This window comes from Entelurus aequoreus, linkage group LG09, assembly GCF_033978785.1.
Source record: "Entelurus aequoreus isolate RoL-2023_Sb linkage group LG09, RoL_Eaeq_v1.1, whole genome shotgun sequence".
Taxonomy (NCBI): Eukaryota; Metazoa; Chordata; class Actinopteri; order Syngnathiformes; family Syngnathidae; genus Entelurus; species Entelurus aequoreus.
Window position 1 is genome coordinate 28,583,957 of NC_084739.1, and position 19,565 is coordinate 28,603,521.

The window sequence follows — 19,565 nt, forward strand, 5'->3', positions numbered from 1 at the left end:
TGACAGGAGACTCTGCCAGATGTTCCCAGCAAACCCTCACAATGCGTTTGGGCCTGCCAGGTCTGTCCGGCATCCTCCCCCACCATCGTAGCCAACTCACCACCAGGTGGTGATCGGTAGAAAGCTCCGCCCCTCTCTTTACCCGAGTGTCCAAAACATGAGGCCGCAAATCTGATGACACAACTACAAAGTCGATCATGGAACTGCGGCCAGCGGTGTCCTGGTGCCAAGTGCACATATGGACACCCTTATGCTTGACACATGGTGTTTGTTATGGACAATCCGTGACGGCACAAAAGTCCAATAACAAAACACCACTCGGGTTCAGATCCGGCGCGGCCATTCTTACCAATCACGCCTCTCCAGGTTTCACTGTCGTTGCCAATATGAGCGCCTGAAGTCCCCCAGTAGAACAGGGAATCACCCGGGGGAGCACCCTCAAGTACTCCCTCGAGTGAATCCAAAAAAGGATGGGTACTCTGAGCTGCTGTTTGGCGCGTAAGCGCAAACAAACAGTCAGGACCCGTTCCCCCACCCGAAGGCGGAGGGAAGCTACCCTCTCGTCCACCGGGTTTGAACTCCAACATGCAGGTTCTGAGCCGGGGGGGCAACAAGAATTGCCACCCCAGCCCGTCGCCTCTCACTGCTGGCAACGCCAGAGTGGAAGAGAGTCCATCCCCTCTCGAGAGAATTGGTTCCGGAGCCCTTGCTGTGCGTCGAAGTGAGTCCGACTATATCTAGCCGGAACTTCTCCACCTCGCGCACTAGCTCAGGCTCCTTCCCCCCCAGCGAGGTGACGTTCCACGTCCCAAGAGCTAGCTTCTGTAGCCGAGGATCGGACCGCCAAGTGCCCTGCCTTCGGCTGCCGCCCAGCTCACATTGCACCCGACCTCTATGGCCCCTGCTATGGGTGGTGAGCCCAAACAAAGGCTCCTAATTAGTTTGCTGACATATGCAGTAACATATTGTGTCAAAATTATCATTCTATTATTTTGTCAACATTATTAAGGACAAGGGGTAGAAAATGAATTATTAATCTACTTGTTCACTTACTGTTAATATCTGCTTACTTTCTCTTTTAACATGTTCTATCTACACTTCTGTTAAAATGTAATAATCACTTATTATTCTGTTGTTTGATACTTTACATTAGTTTTGGATGATACCACAAATTTGGATATCAATCCGATACCAAGTAGTTACAGGATCATACATTGGTCATATTCAAAGTCCTCATAGGCCAGACCTGGGCATTCTGCGGCCCGCGGGCCGCATCCGGCCCTTTGTACGTCCCTGTCCGGCCGCGTGAGGCCAATTATAAATTACAAAATACATTTTAAAAAGTATCTATTTCGAGTGTGCAATACAACAGTGCTGCTTTTGTTTTGAAAAGCGTTATTTGTATTACTTCCGTGTGGACGTATGCTCGTGCGCGCAGCAGCACAATCACAAATACAAAATACATTTTAAAAAACATATTTGTCGTGCGTGCAATACAACTGTGCTGCTTTTATTTTGAAAAGTGTTATATGTGCGTATGTCCTGTAAGGGAAGGCGCACAGCGGTTATCCCCGAGACGCTAAAAAGAGAAAAGTTGATGACGAATGGCGTGTTTTAAAAAAGACATGGACTGCCAAGTAAAGGTAAAGCCGTGTGCTTATTTGTGGTACACATGTTGCTGTGTTTAAAGAATATAGTGTAACGACCTGCTGAAGTAGATGTTGTCTTCTTGAGTTGTGTAAATGAGAAGTGAGGAGACGTGCGTGTGAAAGGAACGAGATATGTTGAGCTGTGTTAGTATAGCTTGCTCAATAAAAGTTTAAAAATTGCGTCAGACTTGCTGTGCACTCTTCTGGACGCTACAATTGGTGTCAGAAGTAAAAACTTTGCGCATACTGCACTGTTTGTGTGCTACGTCATCGGAGGTACGTGCCACGTGAGGAGCTCGCCGCAAAGAGAGAGAGAGAGAGAGAGAGAGAGAGGAGAGAGAGAGAGAGAGAGAGAGAGAGAGAGAAGAGAGAGAGAGAGAGAGAGAGAGAAGAGAGAGAGAGAGAGGAGAGAGAGAGAGAGAGAGAGAGAGAGAGAGAGAGAGAGTAGAGAGAGAGAGAGAGAGCGTTTAACCAGGTGCAGCCACGCTGCTTGCCACGGGGGAATTCCGCCCGTCAATGCAGACTCCCAGGTTTGATGGCAAGGCGAACTGGGAGGCATTTCATCCCACTTGTGACATCAATTGTAGCGTCCAGAAGAAGTGCACACCAAGTCTGACGTTCTTTTTAAACTTTTATTGAGCATGCTATACTAACACAGCTCAACTTATCTCGTTCTTTCCAAAAGGAAAACCAATCCTCACTCCTCATTTCCGCAACAGCAACGCTTCTTCCTTCTTCGCCAATCACCTCACAGACGTGCTACGTTCACAACAAAGAGGATGCAGGATGAAGTGACAGAAATCACTAGAGAAAAGCGCTATATAAATATAATTCACTTCACTTCATGTGTGCAGGGACATATTTCCTGAGTTTATTAACATAATATGAATTTAAAAAAAAACGAAAGCAGATGTTGTGATGCCAAAAAATATCGACGTAATCAAAGTAGTATCAACTAGATACGTGCCTGTACTTGATAGCAGTACAGTGGATGTCAGGTGTAGATCCACCAATGCCGTTTGTTTAAATTTTGACGCCGGTGAGCTACGGTGTGTAGTGAAACATGTTTAGCTAGTTCCTCGTCCTGCAGGGATGATTACTTGTCAGAGAAACTTACTTTATTTGTCGCCATGGAGACCAGGATTAGTGATTTAGAAGTAGCTAAAACACTGCTGACGGCGGATGGACGGTTAGCTGCTAGCTAGCTAGCCATGTCTTAAAGCACCTCTTCCTTGTGGGCGTTTCAGTGTTATAACTTCACCTTTATCTTTAGTTTTTAAGGCAAAATGCGTCGTTCGTTCTCCTTTTCTGTCTACACACTGTGTCTGCTTGTAAGTACTCCGTGATTGTGCGCAACCAAACATGCTCGTCTGCTCGTAAAACCAGCAATGACACAACGTTACTTCGACGCGGCACCGGTACATTTCAGAGGCGGTATAGTACCGAAAATTATTCATTAGTATCGCGGTACTATACTAATACCGGTACACCGTACAACCCTAAATACACGATATACATACAAGCACAAATACACAATTACATTTGTATGTAAGCTACTCTAGATGCTTCTTAATAAACATATGTAATAGAGACTTGAATTTGATTTGCTTGTATCCTCTACCAAGCATTAGTGAAGATGGTACGGGTGTTAACTCACATTTTTGAGGCAGGATAGGAAGAGGAGCCACCTGGTAAACATTTTGAGACAAAATGGCCATTGATTTTTTTTCCTCCCCATCTTTGCTTGACACTGTCTCCCTCTCCTCTGCCAAATGATCTTGTTTGTCCTCATCACACTCTGCCGATATGTCAACACAATCTTGATTCTCAGTAAACGCTAATCCAAACTTTGCCTCCGGCGTCTCTACGTTCTCCGTCGTCTCCTCATCACCACCAGCAGAGCCGTCACTCTCTGCGCTATAAACTATGCGCTCGTCTGAATTGGTGTCAAAGAACTGATCATAATCAATAACGTCCGATGGAGTGGGTGGAATCAAATTGATTACAGGGTGCGCCAAAAGGCTCCCGGAAGCAGGGGTGCTGCCGTTGCCACTTCCAAACAAAAAGGTGTCATCCTCATCCTCGTCGTCTTCCCCGCTGCTAGAAGGGTTAGCTTGTCTGGCGCGAGGCTGAAGAGGCAGAGAAGACAGACGCTGCAGATTTTTCTTCTTCAGAGCCCTCAGGCAGGCCGACACGGAGCTCGCCGAGCGACCCAGATTGTTCCTCTGGGCCACAAGGTCCTCCTCAAACAGGCTGAAACTGCTATTAACTATCCCTAAATCCTCCACTGTAATATGGATAGTGTCCTTTGCACTTGATCCCTGTTGACCCGCGAGAAGATGCAGAGGGCCTCCATTTATCTTATCCTCCTGTTCCTGCAAAAGATCCTCTTCATCTTGTAGACATGAGCAACAAAAGAGCCTACGTGAAGGACGCTTACTTCTCTTCTTGAGGAACCAACGGGTCTGCACCTTCTTGGAGTTTGCAATCGGGCTTTCCATGACAGCTGTCTGCTAAACATGAACACCCACTGAAAAATCCACAACCATTCCCACCAAAGTAGAATTGGAGTTTGGGATATGCAGCATCTGCAGCAAAAGCACTCATTTGCAACATGTGTTGCTAAAGTGAGGTTCATACACTACGGGTCAGGTGGGCACTTAGAATGAATGCAGGGTTTAATCAGCGCGCTTTGATATGGTAAGCAGCGTCATCACGTGGGCAGCGTCTCTCGCTAAGAGCTGCCACAAAACGACATGCACAAAAGAGATCATATTAGTGATGTCCCGATACCAATATTTTGGTAGCGGTACCGGTACCAAAATTATTTTGATACTTTTCAGTACTTTTCTAAATAAAGGGGACCACAAAAAAATTGCATTATTGGCTTTATTTTAACAACAAATCTTAGGGTATATAAAACATATGTTTCTTATTGCAAGTTTGTCTTTCAATAAAATAGTGAACATAGAAGGCAACTTGTCTTTTATTAGTAAGTAAGCAAACAAAGGCTCCTAATTTAGTCTGCTGACATATTGCGTCATTTTCCATTCTATTATTTTGTCAACATTATAAAGGAAAAGTGGTAGAAAATGAAATATTAATCTACTTGTTCATTTACTGTTAATATCTGCTTATTTTCTCTTTTAACATGTTCTATGTTCAAATGTAATAATCACGTATTCTTCTGTTGTTTGGATGCTTTACATTAGTTTTGGATGATACCACAAATTTTGGGGTATTAATCCGATACCAAGTAGTTACAAAATCATACATTGGTCATATTCAAAGTCCTCAAGTGTCCAGGGACATATTTCCTGAGTTTATAAACATTATATACATTTTAAAAAAACTAAAGATGTTGTGATGGCAAAAAATATTGACGTAATCATAGTAGTATCGACTATATACTAGGGCTGTGAATCTTTGGGTGTCCCACGATTCGATTCAATATCGATTCTTGGGGTCACGATTCGATTCAAAATCGAATTTTTTTCAATTCAACACGATTCTCGATTCAAAAACGATTTTTTTTCCCCATTCAAAAGGATTCTCTATTCATTCAATACACAGGATTTCAGCAGGATCTACCCCAGTCTGCTGACATGCAAGCAGAGTAGTAGATTTTTGTGAAAACTTTTATAATTGTAAAGGACAATGTTTTATCAACTGATTGCAATAATGTAAATTTGTTTTAACTATTAAATGAACCAAAAATATGACTTATTTTATCTTTGTGAAAATATTGGACACTGTGTGTTGTCAAGCTTATGAGATGCGATGCAAGTGTCAGCCACTGTGACACTATTGTTCATTATTATTTTTTATTATAAATGTCTAATGATAATGTCAATGAGGGATTTTTAATCACTGCTATGTTGAAATTGTAACTAATATTGATACTGTTGTTGATAATATTCATTTTTGTTTCACTACTTTTGGTTTGTTCTGTCGTGTTTGTGTCTCCTCTCTAGTGCTCTGTTTATTGCAGTTCTGAGTGTTGCTGGGTCGGGTTTCGTTTTGGAATTGGATTGCATTGTTATGGTATTGCTGTGTATTGTCTTGTTGGATTGATTAATTAAAAAAAATAAATAAATAAATAAAAATAAAAAAATAAAAATAAAAAATTGATTTAAAAAAAATGAGAATCGATTCTGAATCGCACAACATGAGGATCGCGATTTGAAATTGAATCAATTTTTTCCCACACCCCTACTAGATACGCTCCTGTTCTTTGGTATCATTGCAGTGGATGTTAGGTGTAGATCCACCAATGGCGTTTGTTTACATTTTGACGCCGGTTAGCTACGGTGTGTAGTGAAGCATGTTTAGCTATTCCTCGTCCTGCAGGGATGATACTTGTAAGAAACTTACTTTATTTGTCGCCATGGAGACCAGGATTAGTGATTTAGAAGTAGCTAAAACACTGCCGACTGCGGCTGAACTTTAGCCGCTAGCTAACTACATCTTAAAGCATTGTTAAAACGTATAACTTCACCTTTATCGTTAGTTTTTAGGCCAAAATGCGTCCGTTCTCCCTTTTCTGTCTACACACTGTGTCTGCTTGTAAGTACTCGGTGATTGTGCTCTACCGAACAAGCTCGTCTGCTCGTAAACCCGCAATGTCACGGCGTGACAACGACAGGGGCGCAGGGGGGTGGTCGACCGGTACTTTTCAGAGGCGGTATAGTACCATTTATGACTCATTAGCAGTACTATACTAATACCGGTATACCGTACAACCCTAGATCATATTATAAAATAAATAAACATATTATCAAAATTGTAATGCATTGTTTGAGCTTCTGATGATATTGATACAGGGGTGTCCAAACTTTTTCCACTGGGCCGCACACAGAACAATTAAAGAATGCGGGGGCCATTTTGATCTTTTTCATTTTCAAACCATAACAAAATATATGGATTTTGTTTTTTTTAACCTTTAGGGGTCCAGGGGACCATAAAGGGTCTAAGTCAAAAATGTTTTAAAAACAAGTCAAATTATTATTATTTTTTTATTCAATGCTTACTGTAAATCTCTACAGTAAAAAAAGTTAATAAAGTTAAAAAAACAAAAAAGTTTTATGCCTTTTCTGTCAAAGACAACTTTTTTTTTGTAATAAAACTGAAATATGCAGTATTTCCACCACTGCCCAAAACATTCAGAAAGCAATGTTTGATGTGAAGTAATTAGAACCTTAAAAAGATCAATAATGCAGGACACCATTGATTTTCATTCATTATCATTTTTGAGTAATCACTGTGAAAAGATAAATACAATCCTGATACATATATTTGGGATCCAAAAGGTGCCCCACTCATAAAGTGATACATTTTTATTTTTATTTTTTTTACTTCCAACACTTAAGTTACGAGATCAACTTCAGATATATCGGTCGATTTTACGTTTGAACTATTATTTTTTTTTGTTTTATGCTCTTTTGTCAGAGAAAACGTTGATGTTTTTGTATGGAAACCACACAATATCTGCAATATTTTCCACATAAAACATTTTAAAGTGAAATATTTGAAATAATTGGAGCCTTGAATAGGTCAATAATTCATTATAACATTGATTTTTTTTTTTTTTTTAATATTGGCAAAAAAAACTAAAATAAAGATAGGCAAAAGAAAAAAATACAGCCTGCATGGCAGCTTTGTGTCAACATTGCAACTGTTTCTAGTTAGATTTCACCCCATTCCACTTTTTTAAATGTTTTTTTAAATTTTTGCAGTAGCATTTCCAGAATGTGTGGCGGGCTAGTAAACAATTAGCTGTGGACCGCAAATGGCCCCCGGGCCGCACTTTGGACACCCCTGTATTAATACAAGTCAGGGTTCAGTTTCCCTGTGGGTCGTCTGTTGGGGGGTTAACAGCGTGTTTGGAAACAGGTGAAAATATGGGCTGGCGGATGCTTGACTGTTCAAACCCCTATGGCATCATATTCCACAGGACCAGTCCCGTTGTCTGCTGCATGATAAGTCATCCAGCACCGGCACAAAACCATTTGACCACACCGCCCGCATTGGAGGCTTCTATGAACAGATGATATCTGTGTTTTGCTTTTTTTCTCACGCCCACAATGTAGCAGTAGAGGGATGGGAATATAGTTCCATCATCCACCTCTTACCTTGGATTTGCATTTTGGCATGAAAGCTTTGTTGAGTACAAGCGTATAATATGTGTAATGGGTATAATTTCATGACTATTGTTGCATAGTTGGACTTTTTTCTGCCATTCCTGCCCTTGGAATGTAATCTTACTTCAATCATCATAACGCTAACATTGTAAAACAGTTAGTTGATAGATTGTTGTGTTTCATGCCCTCGCCACATCAAGTATGTCTGCATAATCTAATATGTTCTGATACAGGATTTTATTTTTATAATCAACAAACATTTTTAAATTTGAATGATGCTGTCAAAGTTACCGTATTTTTTGGACCATAAGGTGCACTTAAAATCTTTTCATTTTCTCAAAAATCGAAGAGTGTGCCTTATAACCCGGTGCGCCTAACATATTAATTCTGGTTGTGCTTATGGTAAATGGTAAATGGGTTATACTTGTATAGCGCTTTTCTACTTTCAAGGTACTCAAAGCGCTTTGACTTTATTTCCACATTCACCCATTCACACACACATTCACACACTGGTGGCGGGAGCTGACATGCAAGGCCCTAACCACAACCAATCAGGAGCAAGGGTGAAGTGTCTTGCTCAAGGACACAACGGACGTGACGTGGTTGGTAGAGGTGGGGATCAGAGCAGGAACCCTCAGGTTGCTGGCATGGCCACTCTCCCAACAGCGCCACGCCATGCTTACTGACCGCCAATCAATTTTATTTGGCACATGGTGTAATGATAAATGTGACCAGTAGATGGCAGTCACACATAAGAGTTACACGTATACTGCGAGTTGACGCCTGTTCAATTGACAACAGCGGCTTATTATATTAATTACACGGTAAAGGTTTACCTAAAGTGCATTGCGCTGGTCTGCCATTGTAGTCCGAAGCCGTAGACAATAGGCTCCATCTTTTTCTCTATGTTCTTGTTGTGGGGCATTCATACTCCGCTGTTGCCATTTCTAACATAAAGTAGCGTACAGTTCTAACTTATATAGATGTAGACTCGCTATGGCAGCGCCAAAAACTACGGATACAACAAAGATGACGGAGAGAAAATGCTGTCGTAGTGGAGCCATGTAAATAAGACCGCCCACAAAACGGCGAACCTTGAGGAGGTAAACAGAAAGCGGCTTGAAGATGGTCTGTAAAACATAATCTATGCCATTTTATTGATCAAATAACCACCATTACATGTTATGTAGACCACAAGGAATTGTTTTAAATGTAGAACAAAATTATAATATGATCCCTTTAATGCGCCTTACAATCCGGTTCATCTTTTGTAAGAATAGACCCGCTCATCGGCAGTGCGCTTAACTATCTGGTGCGCCCTATGGTCGGAAACATAAGGTAATATATTGTTTTATTGTGGAGTGCAATGTTTGTGGGTCATGAACCCAATTTTGTGGCAAGTCTGTATTGACTTTTTAGGTAATGCATTTGCAGAAAAATTTTATTTTTATTGGTGGTTTGAGGCAGATACCAGCATTATCCCAGAGACTAGGTGGCTTAGCTCCCATAACATCCCGGAAGAGCGAGAGGGTGGGTAATGGGAAACTATGTGGGCTCAGTTCACCTCGCATTAGAATATACCACAACAAAGCAAAAAAGATGAGAAACATCACAGCACTTAAGCACCACTGGCAAGGTGAGGAATGTTTGCTTCCGCTCATAAGGAAACAGCTGTAAACCATTTTTAGAAACATGAGACATTTAGAAAGAAGTGCAATCCTGCATGATTGTGCTACATACATACATGAAAGAATGTTAAATGACGGTTCCCCTGAGATAATCCCAATCAATATTGCATGCCCGACAAAGGGGGGCAGTAGAGAGCAGATTTATAACATTTTACAAGACATAAACCACAACCAAACACTTCTAGGAACCACCTCCTTTGGTATTCACAAGTCTGGGGAGAGTTAAACCACATAAGTACTTTTCATTCACAGCAATCTAAAGTCAGCTTTCATGATATCTTGATTGACTATTTGAAAAGATATCAAGTTTTGCTATAATCCCCGTTACATGTTGTTTTGATAAATCCATGTGGTGGGGAAACTGTATGATGTATGTAAGATTAATGTCCTCCATCCTCATTATGTTTGAAATCAGTTGAAAATCTTCAACCAAATGGCAAACTTATGAAAACCGAGACCCTTATGACAGATGCTGGGAGACCGACACAGGAGACAAAGATGAATGCTGCACAGCTGCTGTAGCCTGGGGCCACTTCTAGGCGAAATAAGTGAGACGGACACAGAAAGCCATTAGTCTCCACTCCCCCAATGTACATTTCAAACGAACCCGATCATTTGCTTTTAAGTCAGCCTTGTTCGGATTTGTTTGACTCCCTGCCCTGGTGGACGTCATTGCACTTGTTGAGCTTGTCTACATGCATGCTCACACATATACGTCCAGGAGTGTCCGAGTCTTCCTTTAGCCAACATCAATATTGGCTTTTGGGGGACGCCTGCCTGAAACACCGTCACCTCTCACTCTGTTACGCCAATGGAAAACTTGCTCAACACTTTCTGGGACAGCCAACTTTCCACTGGCATCAAAAAATCTCTACTTTTGCTTGAGTATCTTCCTGTTCGCCACCATTTAGACTTCCAGAGTGTGCCAGTAGTTTCCCTTGTGGCTGCACATAATAGCATGAGAAAAAGAGTTTACTGGGGAGGAAGGAGAGGCCAGTGACCTGGAGAACTTGTGGGTTGAACTTTCCCCTGTACCCCCACCACCACCACCACCTTCTCCCACCAGTACTCTGCTCCCTAATCAATTACTGTTGGCAGTCAGGAGACCACCAATGATTAGCGGGAGCAGGGCAGACATGGTTTTGGGGGGTTGAAGTGTGAGTACATAAGAGGGGGGAAGAGGAAAGAAGTCTTGCAAACTGCTTTGATCTAAACAACCATGAGAAAAGCGGAACATTTTAAATGACCATTGAACAGTCTTATTCATCAGTGACAGTGTTAATTCCATTGACTAATCATTTTTGACTTGGTTATCGTCACCAACCTATTTCACCCTGACCAAAATAAGACGATAACTAATCAAAACAAAATGCACGTTAACTAAGACAATACCAAATTAACTGACATTTTTGTCGATGAATGAAAATGTTGACAGAAATTATCAATCAATCAATCAATCAATGTTTATTTATATAGCCCCAAATCACAAGCGTCTCAAAGGGCTGCACAAGCCACAACGACATCCTCGGTACAGAGCTCACATACGGGCAAGGAAAAACTCACCCCAGTGGGACGTCGGTGAATGACTATGAGAAACCTTGGAGAGGACCGCATATGTGGGTAACCCCCCCCCCCCCTCTAGGGGAGACCGAAAGCAATGGATGTCGAGTGGGTCTGACATAATATTGTGAAAGTCCAGTCCACAGTGGATCCAACACATCAGCGAGAGTCCAGTCCACAGCGGGGCCAACAGGAAACCATCCCGAGCGGAGACGGGTCAGCAGCGCAGAGATGTCCCCAACCGGTGCACAGGCTAGTGGTCCACCCGGGGTCCCGACTCTGGACAGCCAGCACTTCATCCATGGCCACCGGACCTATGCAACTCCCCCTCGCAAGGGACAGGGGAGAAGAGGAGAGAAGAAAAGAAACGGCAGATCAACTGGTCTAAAAAAGGGGGGTCTATTTAAAGGCTAGATTATACAAATGAGTTTTAAGATGGGACTTAAATACTTCTACTGATGTAGCATCTCTAACTCTTACCGGGAGGGCATTCCAGAGTACTGGAGCCCGAATAGAAAACGCTCTATAGCCCGCAGACTTTTTTTTGGCTCTGGGAATCACTAATAAGCCGGAGTTCTTTGAACGCAGATTTCTTGTCGGGACATATGGTACAATACAATCGGCGAGATAGGCTGGAGCTAAACCGTGTAGTATTTTATACGTAAGTAGTAAAACCTTAAAGTCGCATCTTAAGTGCACAAATTAAATTCAATCAAATTTAATGTTGTCTTGTAGATGGATGGGACAAGTTGGGAATATATCCAATCAGAGCTCTTTAACAGCGCACATATGGAAGAGCGGTCGGCAGTTAGTTACGAAAGAGAGCCAATCAGATGCTTTTCCTTTTGAGGTGAGGAAGTTGGATTTTTCACCGCAAAAACAATAATGTGTGGATTTAACCTGTTCCACATTGTAATATGTGTACACCTGGGAGCAAGCGAAGATGCCATCAATAGGTGAGTGATCTATCGTGTAATCTACACAACTGTAGGTTAAAATTGTGTGTAAGCTGTTTCCGGTTGTCCTGCATTCATGAACAAATTATAATGAAGGCATGTATCATAACTCCGTTTCACAACACGCATACATATCTGCTTTACCAGAGTCGTAGCATAAAAAATAGAAAAAATGCCTGAAAGATATTTATTGGCATTGACCAACAGTGGTGGGGCATAACTAACATAACCAAAAATCATGATCATAAATAAAGATAAAAGTAATTTTTAAATTACTTTCCCTAAATATCAAAAAGTATTCATATTCTCTCCATGTCATATTATGCTCCTTCCAGCGCTGTTGTTTTTAGGTTATAGAGTTTTTATCCAATCAGAATTCAGCTATGTTACGTTGCCATGCGAAATCTGCAGGCAGCCTTCAGAATCAACAATGCGGGCGTCCGTGCACTAAGTGAACGGACACAAACATTTGACAGACAGTTGCGATAGCCAATCAGATCACAAGTTGTTGTCAGTAAGGCCTTCAAGCTGGCCTAAGGCAGATATATAGTGATGTTATGAGCTAGGTAACATAAGAACTCCATTACCCAGCATGCCACAGTAGTGAAGAGTATGCACAGTAGCCCCGTTTAGGTTGTTAAATGTAGACATGCTGGCAGTTTAATGTTATTGATGAGCAGGCTGTGGAGTAAACTTTAAGAACTCAGCCAACACGCCTCGTCTGCCTCTCAAGACAACACATACTGTATATTTGCAAGGCCATTTTCAAGAAGGATATTTAAAGAGAAACTACATCTTGTGAGACGATGTCGGCCAACCCCGGAAGCTAGCTCAGCTGTCCCGGCGATGAAATGTGAGTTCAGGGATTTTTTGTTTCTTTATTTTTTCACATTTAATATCCATCCATCCATCCATCCATTTTCTCCTGCGTGTCCCGTTCGGGGTCGCGGGGGTGCTGGAGCCTATATTTTTTTACCATTTTAATTTTGACAGTACCACATAAGATAAGTTTTAATAGCTGATGCGGGTTTATTGATTTTTAAATGCGTCAGAAAATAACCCGTTTTGTACAATGCCCAGTACAATGGTCATGTGGTGACATAAATGATGGTATTTTGAGAGGTAATCATTGAAGTCGGACATCACTGAAAGCCTAGGTGGGAAACGCACGGCCCTCCACTGTTGACCATTGTATGCAACATACATCATTCTGACCATAAGATCATGCTACTTTTGTGTTAAACAAATGTTTTGCAGGTAGTCTAGGTAAAGGTGCTTTCAAATAAACTTTAAAGTTTATATTTTAGACTTTATATTTCAGTTGACTCAATTTAATTTAATTTTAACCTTTGACAAAAACTAAATCAATTTAGATGACTAAAATTAGACTAAAACCAAAATACATTTTCGTCAAAAAACTATAAATAAATCTAAATTAGAAACTACCGGTACTGTCAAAATTAACACTGCAGTGGCAATGCAAAGACTGCATCCCGCCCCAATCCGTGTACACACCCTCGTGGATGCCAAATATTGTTTACTGAGAAGGCCAACAGATTCAATTATCAAATCATTCAGGGCTTCTTTTTTTTTGTCTGTGAGAATGAGAGCTGTTCTCACGCTCAGCGTGGCTACAAACCTCCACAAAATCACTTGTTTAAGATTGAATGATTGCCTCGTTTGGATGTGATTCCCTTGACTGTGATGGATGTTTAATTGGATGAGAGCAACTCTTACACCACACCCACGGACAAAACACTATCGCTGGCTTTTTAAGCCCTTCATTCTGTTGCCTTTCACCATTAAGTTTTCTAAGTTTAGCCCCTTTATCGAGTTATCTTTGAGCGAGGACACTTCAGCCATCACAAGTGTTTGTACTAGGGCTGGACGATATGGCCTTATATTAATATCTCGATATTTTTAGGCCATGTCACGATACACGATATATGTCTCGATATATTGCCTTAGCCTTCAATGAACACTTGATGCATATAATCACACCAGTATGATGATTCTATGTGTCTACATTAAAACATTCTTGTTCATACTGCATTAATATATGCTCATTTTAAACATTCATGCAGAAAGAGAAATCACAACTCAGTCAATTTACCAAAACTGTATTTATTAAACAGTTATTAAGAAGTGGAACAAACATTCATGTCATTTCAAAAAAGAAAGTGCAAAATTGTCAGACATTTTAAAATAAGCTATGAGTGCACTTTTGTGCATGATGTCACTAAGATGACATCAAAACAACACTAAATTAAAGTGCACTTTTTGTACAGAACGCCACTACAATATTTTAAAACAATTAAAGTGCACTTTTGTGCATGATGTCACACAAGATATTTCAAAAACTGTAAAATAAAAACTGCATAATAGGAAATCAAATTGTGTATGTCCTTCGCTATGTGGTAGGTTACTGCGGACGCTCTCTCCTTCTGCTTTGACTATTTTGTCATACGGTGTTGATCTGAAAATGGAAGAAGCCAGGCTCAATTGGGTCAGGGCTGGTTGCTACGGCATTTTGTTGGGTGTGGCACCGGCCGGAGATGTTAACATGCAGAGTTTTAAGCACTCCTTATTCTCTAGCAGGTGACTTTTCAAACGATGCTACAAATTAGTAGTGCTGCTACTTTTTGTAGCAACACATACTTGACATATTACGGTTGTCTGTTCAACATATTCCCGCTTGAAGCCAAACCACAGCCAGACGATGGACCCCGTGCTGTTTTTCTTGGGAATTAATTATTCTTCCTCCATTTGTTACCAGATTCGCACCTTCTCTCTCTCATATTACCACTCGCACCGCTTCGCTTGCACCACCTGCCACTGCTAACGTTACCCATGCCGCTACCTCTCTGCTCGGCGAGGGCGTATGACGTTACACGTGCGACAGTATGTGACGTGTGTAACAAAGTGCGCTAGTTTTATCTCTCTGTGCGAAGGAGAGACAGGAAAGAGTGAGAAAAGCCTGTAGTGTAATGCCCAAAGCTAAAAGCAACTACGTGAGAACGTTAAAGTTAAAGTTAAGTTAAAGTTAAAGTACCAATGGTTGTCACACACACACGAGGTGTGGTGAAATTTGTCCTCTGCATTTGACCCATCCCCTTGTTCCACCCCCTGGGAGGTGAGGGAAGCAGTGGGCAGCAGCAGTGGCCGCGCCCGTTAATCATTTTGGTGATTTAACCCCCAATTCCAACCCTTGATGCTGAGTGCCAAGCAGGGAGGTAATGGGTCCCATTTTTATAGTCTTTGGTATGACTCGGCCGGGGTTTGAACTCACAACCTACCGATCTCAGGGCCGACACTCTAACCCATGGGTGTCCAAAGTGTGGCCCGGGGGCCATTTGCGGTCGCAGGTCATTTTTTAACGGCCCCACGACACATTCTTAAAATACGATAAAAAAACAAAAACAAACGTGGTATAAAAGAGCAAACAGGTGAAATGTAACAAGAAAATGTTGCAATGTTTACTCTAATAACACAAAGCTGCCATGTAGGCTGTTTCTTTCTTTAAAAAATAATATTTAATCAAAATCAACGTCATTATGAATTATTGACCTATTCAAGGCTCCAATTACGTCACATTAAATATTCCACTTTGAGATATTCTTTGGGGAAAATGTTGCATATTTTGTGTTTGCCATATAAAAAACTGAGCTGTTGTTTTTTAAAAGAAGGGCCTAAAACGAACAAACAAAAAACATAAACAACAATAAAACTTAGAATTGACGGACAGATCTGAAGCTCATCTCGAGATTATTGTGGTAATCTGAAATTTCCTTGCTCATTTCTGTTGTCTGCACTCCATGTTCACTCTCTCTGTCGTTCACAGTATGGCGTGCAGCTGACGCAAGGCAGCAGCACACACCTGACAGTAATTAGAAACAGCTTATTTAATCAGGCTGCTGACAACCTGTGAGCGCCGGAACTTTGCCATTGCTTGCAACCTGTTGGTCGTGCCAAGAGAACTCACTAGTTCATCGTGTACCTTTCATCTCAGGTTGGCCTGTATTATTCCTAGCCTTGCCTAGCGTTTTATTTTGTACCTAATCTATTTACTTCTTTCATGAAGTATGTTTTCCTAGCCTTGTCTAGCGTTTTTATTTTGGTACTTTGTTTTTTCTATTTAACTTCTTTCGTGAAGTATTTTTCCTGGCCTTGTCTAGCGCTTTTAGTTTTGTGTGTTTTTTTTTCTCTTAGTAGTTTTTTACATGGTGTGTTTTTGTGTTTTCCACCATAGCCTTTGTTTTGCTACCTTGTGCTTCCGCCTAATAAAAGGAAGAACAATTGTGTACACAAATTCGTCTCTGCATCCTTGGGATCCACCTCACCTATTTCGTAACAATTATTGTGCTAAAAGTAATCAGTAAAAAAAAAAAGTATAATTTATTTTTTAACACTTTAATGAGTAGGATCATTTTAGTGGGATTTTTTTTTGCGTGTGTCATTGCTCAAAAAATGTCAATGTTGTTATGAGTTATTGACCTTTTTAAGGCTCCAATTATTTTATAATCTCAAATATTCTACTTTAAAATTTAATTGGGGGAAAATATTGCATATTTGGTGGGGTTTTTTCCATAAAAAACCTGGGTTTTCTTTGACAAAAAGGGCATACAACTTAAATGTTTAAAAACGTTTTTTTGACAGATAGACCTAATGTTGATCTAGAGATTTAAACTTTGAATAATAATAATAATACTAAATAATGACACATTTTTTATATTTTTTTGACCAAAACTCTTTTGGTTCACCGGGATCAAGCCTGAGTGGCGGCCTAAATGTATATTTATTTACACTACCGTTCAAAAGTTTGGGGTCACCCAAACAATTTTGTGGAATAGCCTTCATTTCTAAGAACAAGAATAGACTGTCGAGTTTCAGATGAAAGTTCTCTTTTTCTGGCCATTTTGAGCGTTTAATTGACCCCACAAATGTGATGCTCCAGAAACTCAATCTGCTCAAAGGAAGGTCAGTTTTGTAGCTTCTGTAACGAGCTAAACTGTTTTCAGATGTGTGAACATGATTGCACAAGGGTTTTCTAATCATCAATTAGCCTTCTGAGCCAATGAGCAAACACATTGTACCATTAGAACACTGGAGTGATAGTTGCTGGAAATGGGCCTCTATACACCTATGTAGATATTACACCAAAAACCAGACATTTGCAGCTAGAATAGTCATTTACCACATTAGCAATGTATAGAGTGTATTTCTTTAAAGTTAAGACTAGTTTAAAGTTATCTTCATTGAAAAGTACAGTGCTTTTCCTTCAAAAATAAGGACATTTCAATGTGACCCCAAACTTTTGAACGGTAGTGTATACATTTATTGTATTGGTTTTTAAAATAACAAATATCAAAATGGCCCCTGCTTGCTTAGATTTTTCAGTGTGCGGCCCTCAGTGGAAAAAGTTTGGACACCCCTGCTCTAACCACTAGGCCACTGAGTAGGTGTATACCCAAATACTCACGAAATAGTCATTTTCTATATCGCACAGAGACAAACTTGCGACACATCGAATATATTCGATATATGGCCCAGCCCTATTTCGTACCATCTTTTCTTCACACTTGTTTCATGGCCAGAGGTGTATGTTTGAGTGGGATGTACACAGAGGGACGGATTAAATAGAAGCAGATAAAAGAAGACGGGGGAATAAAAGGACACGCTTTATTATCCAGAGAAGCAAGGAACTGGCACTGGACCTTGTAAATGGCAGCAAATTTTGTTCATGAGAAAAATGCAGTTCTGTCACTTTACGGATTTTTTGCACCTTTATTTTGAAGAGCCCACTCTTATTCTGTTACTTCTTTTATTGCTGGTGCTTGACTTCCTGCTGCCGTTCCGTCTGACTTCAACAGCATACTCACGTTACTCCAGGACTGGTAAAACATGCTGACAAAGATATATTTCTCATATTCTGTGTGAACATTTGTGACAGGTTATTTTATTGTGCCTCGTGTTTGTGTTGTTTATATGTCACATTTAAGGAGAGTCACTACGAGCTGTGTGTGGAAGCTAGGCTAACTAGCTGAGCAAACTTAGCGCCCTTGGAAGCGGAAGGAGGTAGGAGGAGACTAATGGTTGTATTTATTGTAAAACTAATGGTTCATTTAATTTAAAACAAACGGGAAAATGTCATTATTTTATTTACTAAAAAAGATTTGTTTACAAGTTTAAAATGTAAACATGATTTATGCATTGTTTGTGGAAATATGGTACGATGGCATTTGTATTTTCTGTCCATCTTCATAGTTTTCACGGTGTCAAAATTGTGAGGAGAAAAGGAGGAGAGAATTAAAGTTGCACCAGTCGAAGCTCTCTGCATCTTGTGTCATTAATCCAAGTAGGCCGCTACAGACCTTATGCACAACAGGCAGCTAGAAACCTGCTTTACAAGATACGACTTCCTCCGGGGCGCTGTGTGGATCCTTTTTCTCCTAATGGCATTATGAGCACCACTAAAAAACTTGCCTCTCCACTTTTCCCATGGGAACACCATTTTGTGTCGTCGCCAAGCACTCTGATAAAGTTATCTCCATCGCTCATGTTCTCCTTTCCGGATATGCACTGTTGAGACTAGCTGTGAGAAGATAATGTTAAATCAAATTATGTTTTATCTGTCCATTTCGAGCCGAGCAGGATTATCGTGGCTCCACATCACCAGGCAACGATAGCCGGACTCCCGCCTGTGAAGTTGCAGAATTTAGTGTGCAGTATTTATTGTTTGTTGCGCTGGGTTTGTCTTTTGTCATGGGATGTTTTCCACAGGCGGACAAGTGTGGTCACTGGGATGCCTCATCAGGCCGGCCTCTCAAAGCTCCTGTCATGGGAGTTTAGAACGGGGGAGATCAAGGACAAAAGGCCTCTGAGTGGCAACTTGTCCGTTTGAGGTCTCCGAAAAGATGCGTGTGCTTTCAAAGAAATCATGGCAAATTAATTTTAACACTCAGTGAAAAGACAGATTAGTGCCGAGACGATGACACAAAGGGTGTTAAATTCAGTGAGTAGCACGCTTGACAACAGGCCAGACCTGGACACGTTAGCCTCAGCTGCCAACAGTGACCTATTTTCACCAAAGCAGAGGAAGGATTTTAGCATCCTCTATTGTGCACAAAGCACACCACTGGAGGCTCATCCACAATCCCCCCCTTTTAGGCATCGTGCCCTTTGATGCCTCCCATGAGATTTTAATTAAGTGTGTCAGGTGATTAGATGGCCCGTATTGATCTGGGGGGCAGATGTTTCAAGAGCCAAGCGGGGGGAAATAGCTTCATAAAGAATACAAACACAAGCTGTAGCTATTGTGGTGTAGCCTTTGGTGGCAGACCCTCGCTCTTAAACCAAGAGTGAAAAGTGATTTCAGCTTCAATTATCATCTTCGGGAAAGGAAATAGTGAGCAGATGGCAACAGTAGTCACGCGCCTCAACACAATCGATACTATTCATGGACATTTTTGGGGGGGGGGGGGGGAAATTTACCGTAGCCTTGTGAGGTTTTCATTGAAAGGGACAGGAAACTATCGGGCCACAAGCATGGTAGACATGACAGTTCCCAATCTT

At 41.1% G+C, this 19,565-nt stretch overlaps 1 protein-coding gene across 2 annotated transcripts in view; it reads right to left on the reverse strand.

Moving 5' to 3' along the window:
• LOC133656824 (uncharacterized) overlaps nucleotides 1-19,565 on the reverse strand; it is an 85,184-nt gene that overhangs the window by 46,468 nt on the left and 19,151 nt on the right. The window contains exon 1 of one of the 2 annotated variants that reach the window (XM_062057670.1): nucleotides 3,307-3,414. The exons of the other annotated variant lie outside the window; for it this stretch is intronic. Within the exon in view, the coding sequence (XP_061913654.1) occupies nucleotides 3,307-3,367 (61 nt within the window). The 5' untranslated portion in view covers nucleotides 3,368-3,414. Of the gene's footprint in view, nucleotides 1-3,306; nucleotides 3,415-19,565 lie in introns of those variants that run through there. 2 annotated transcript variants of the gene reach the window in all.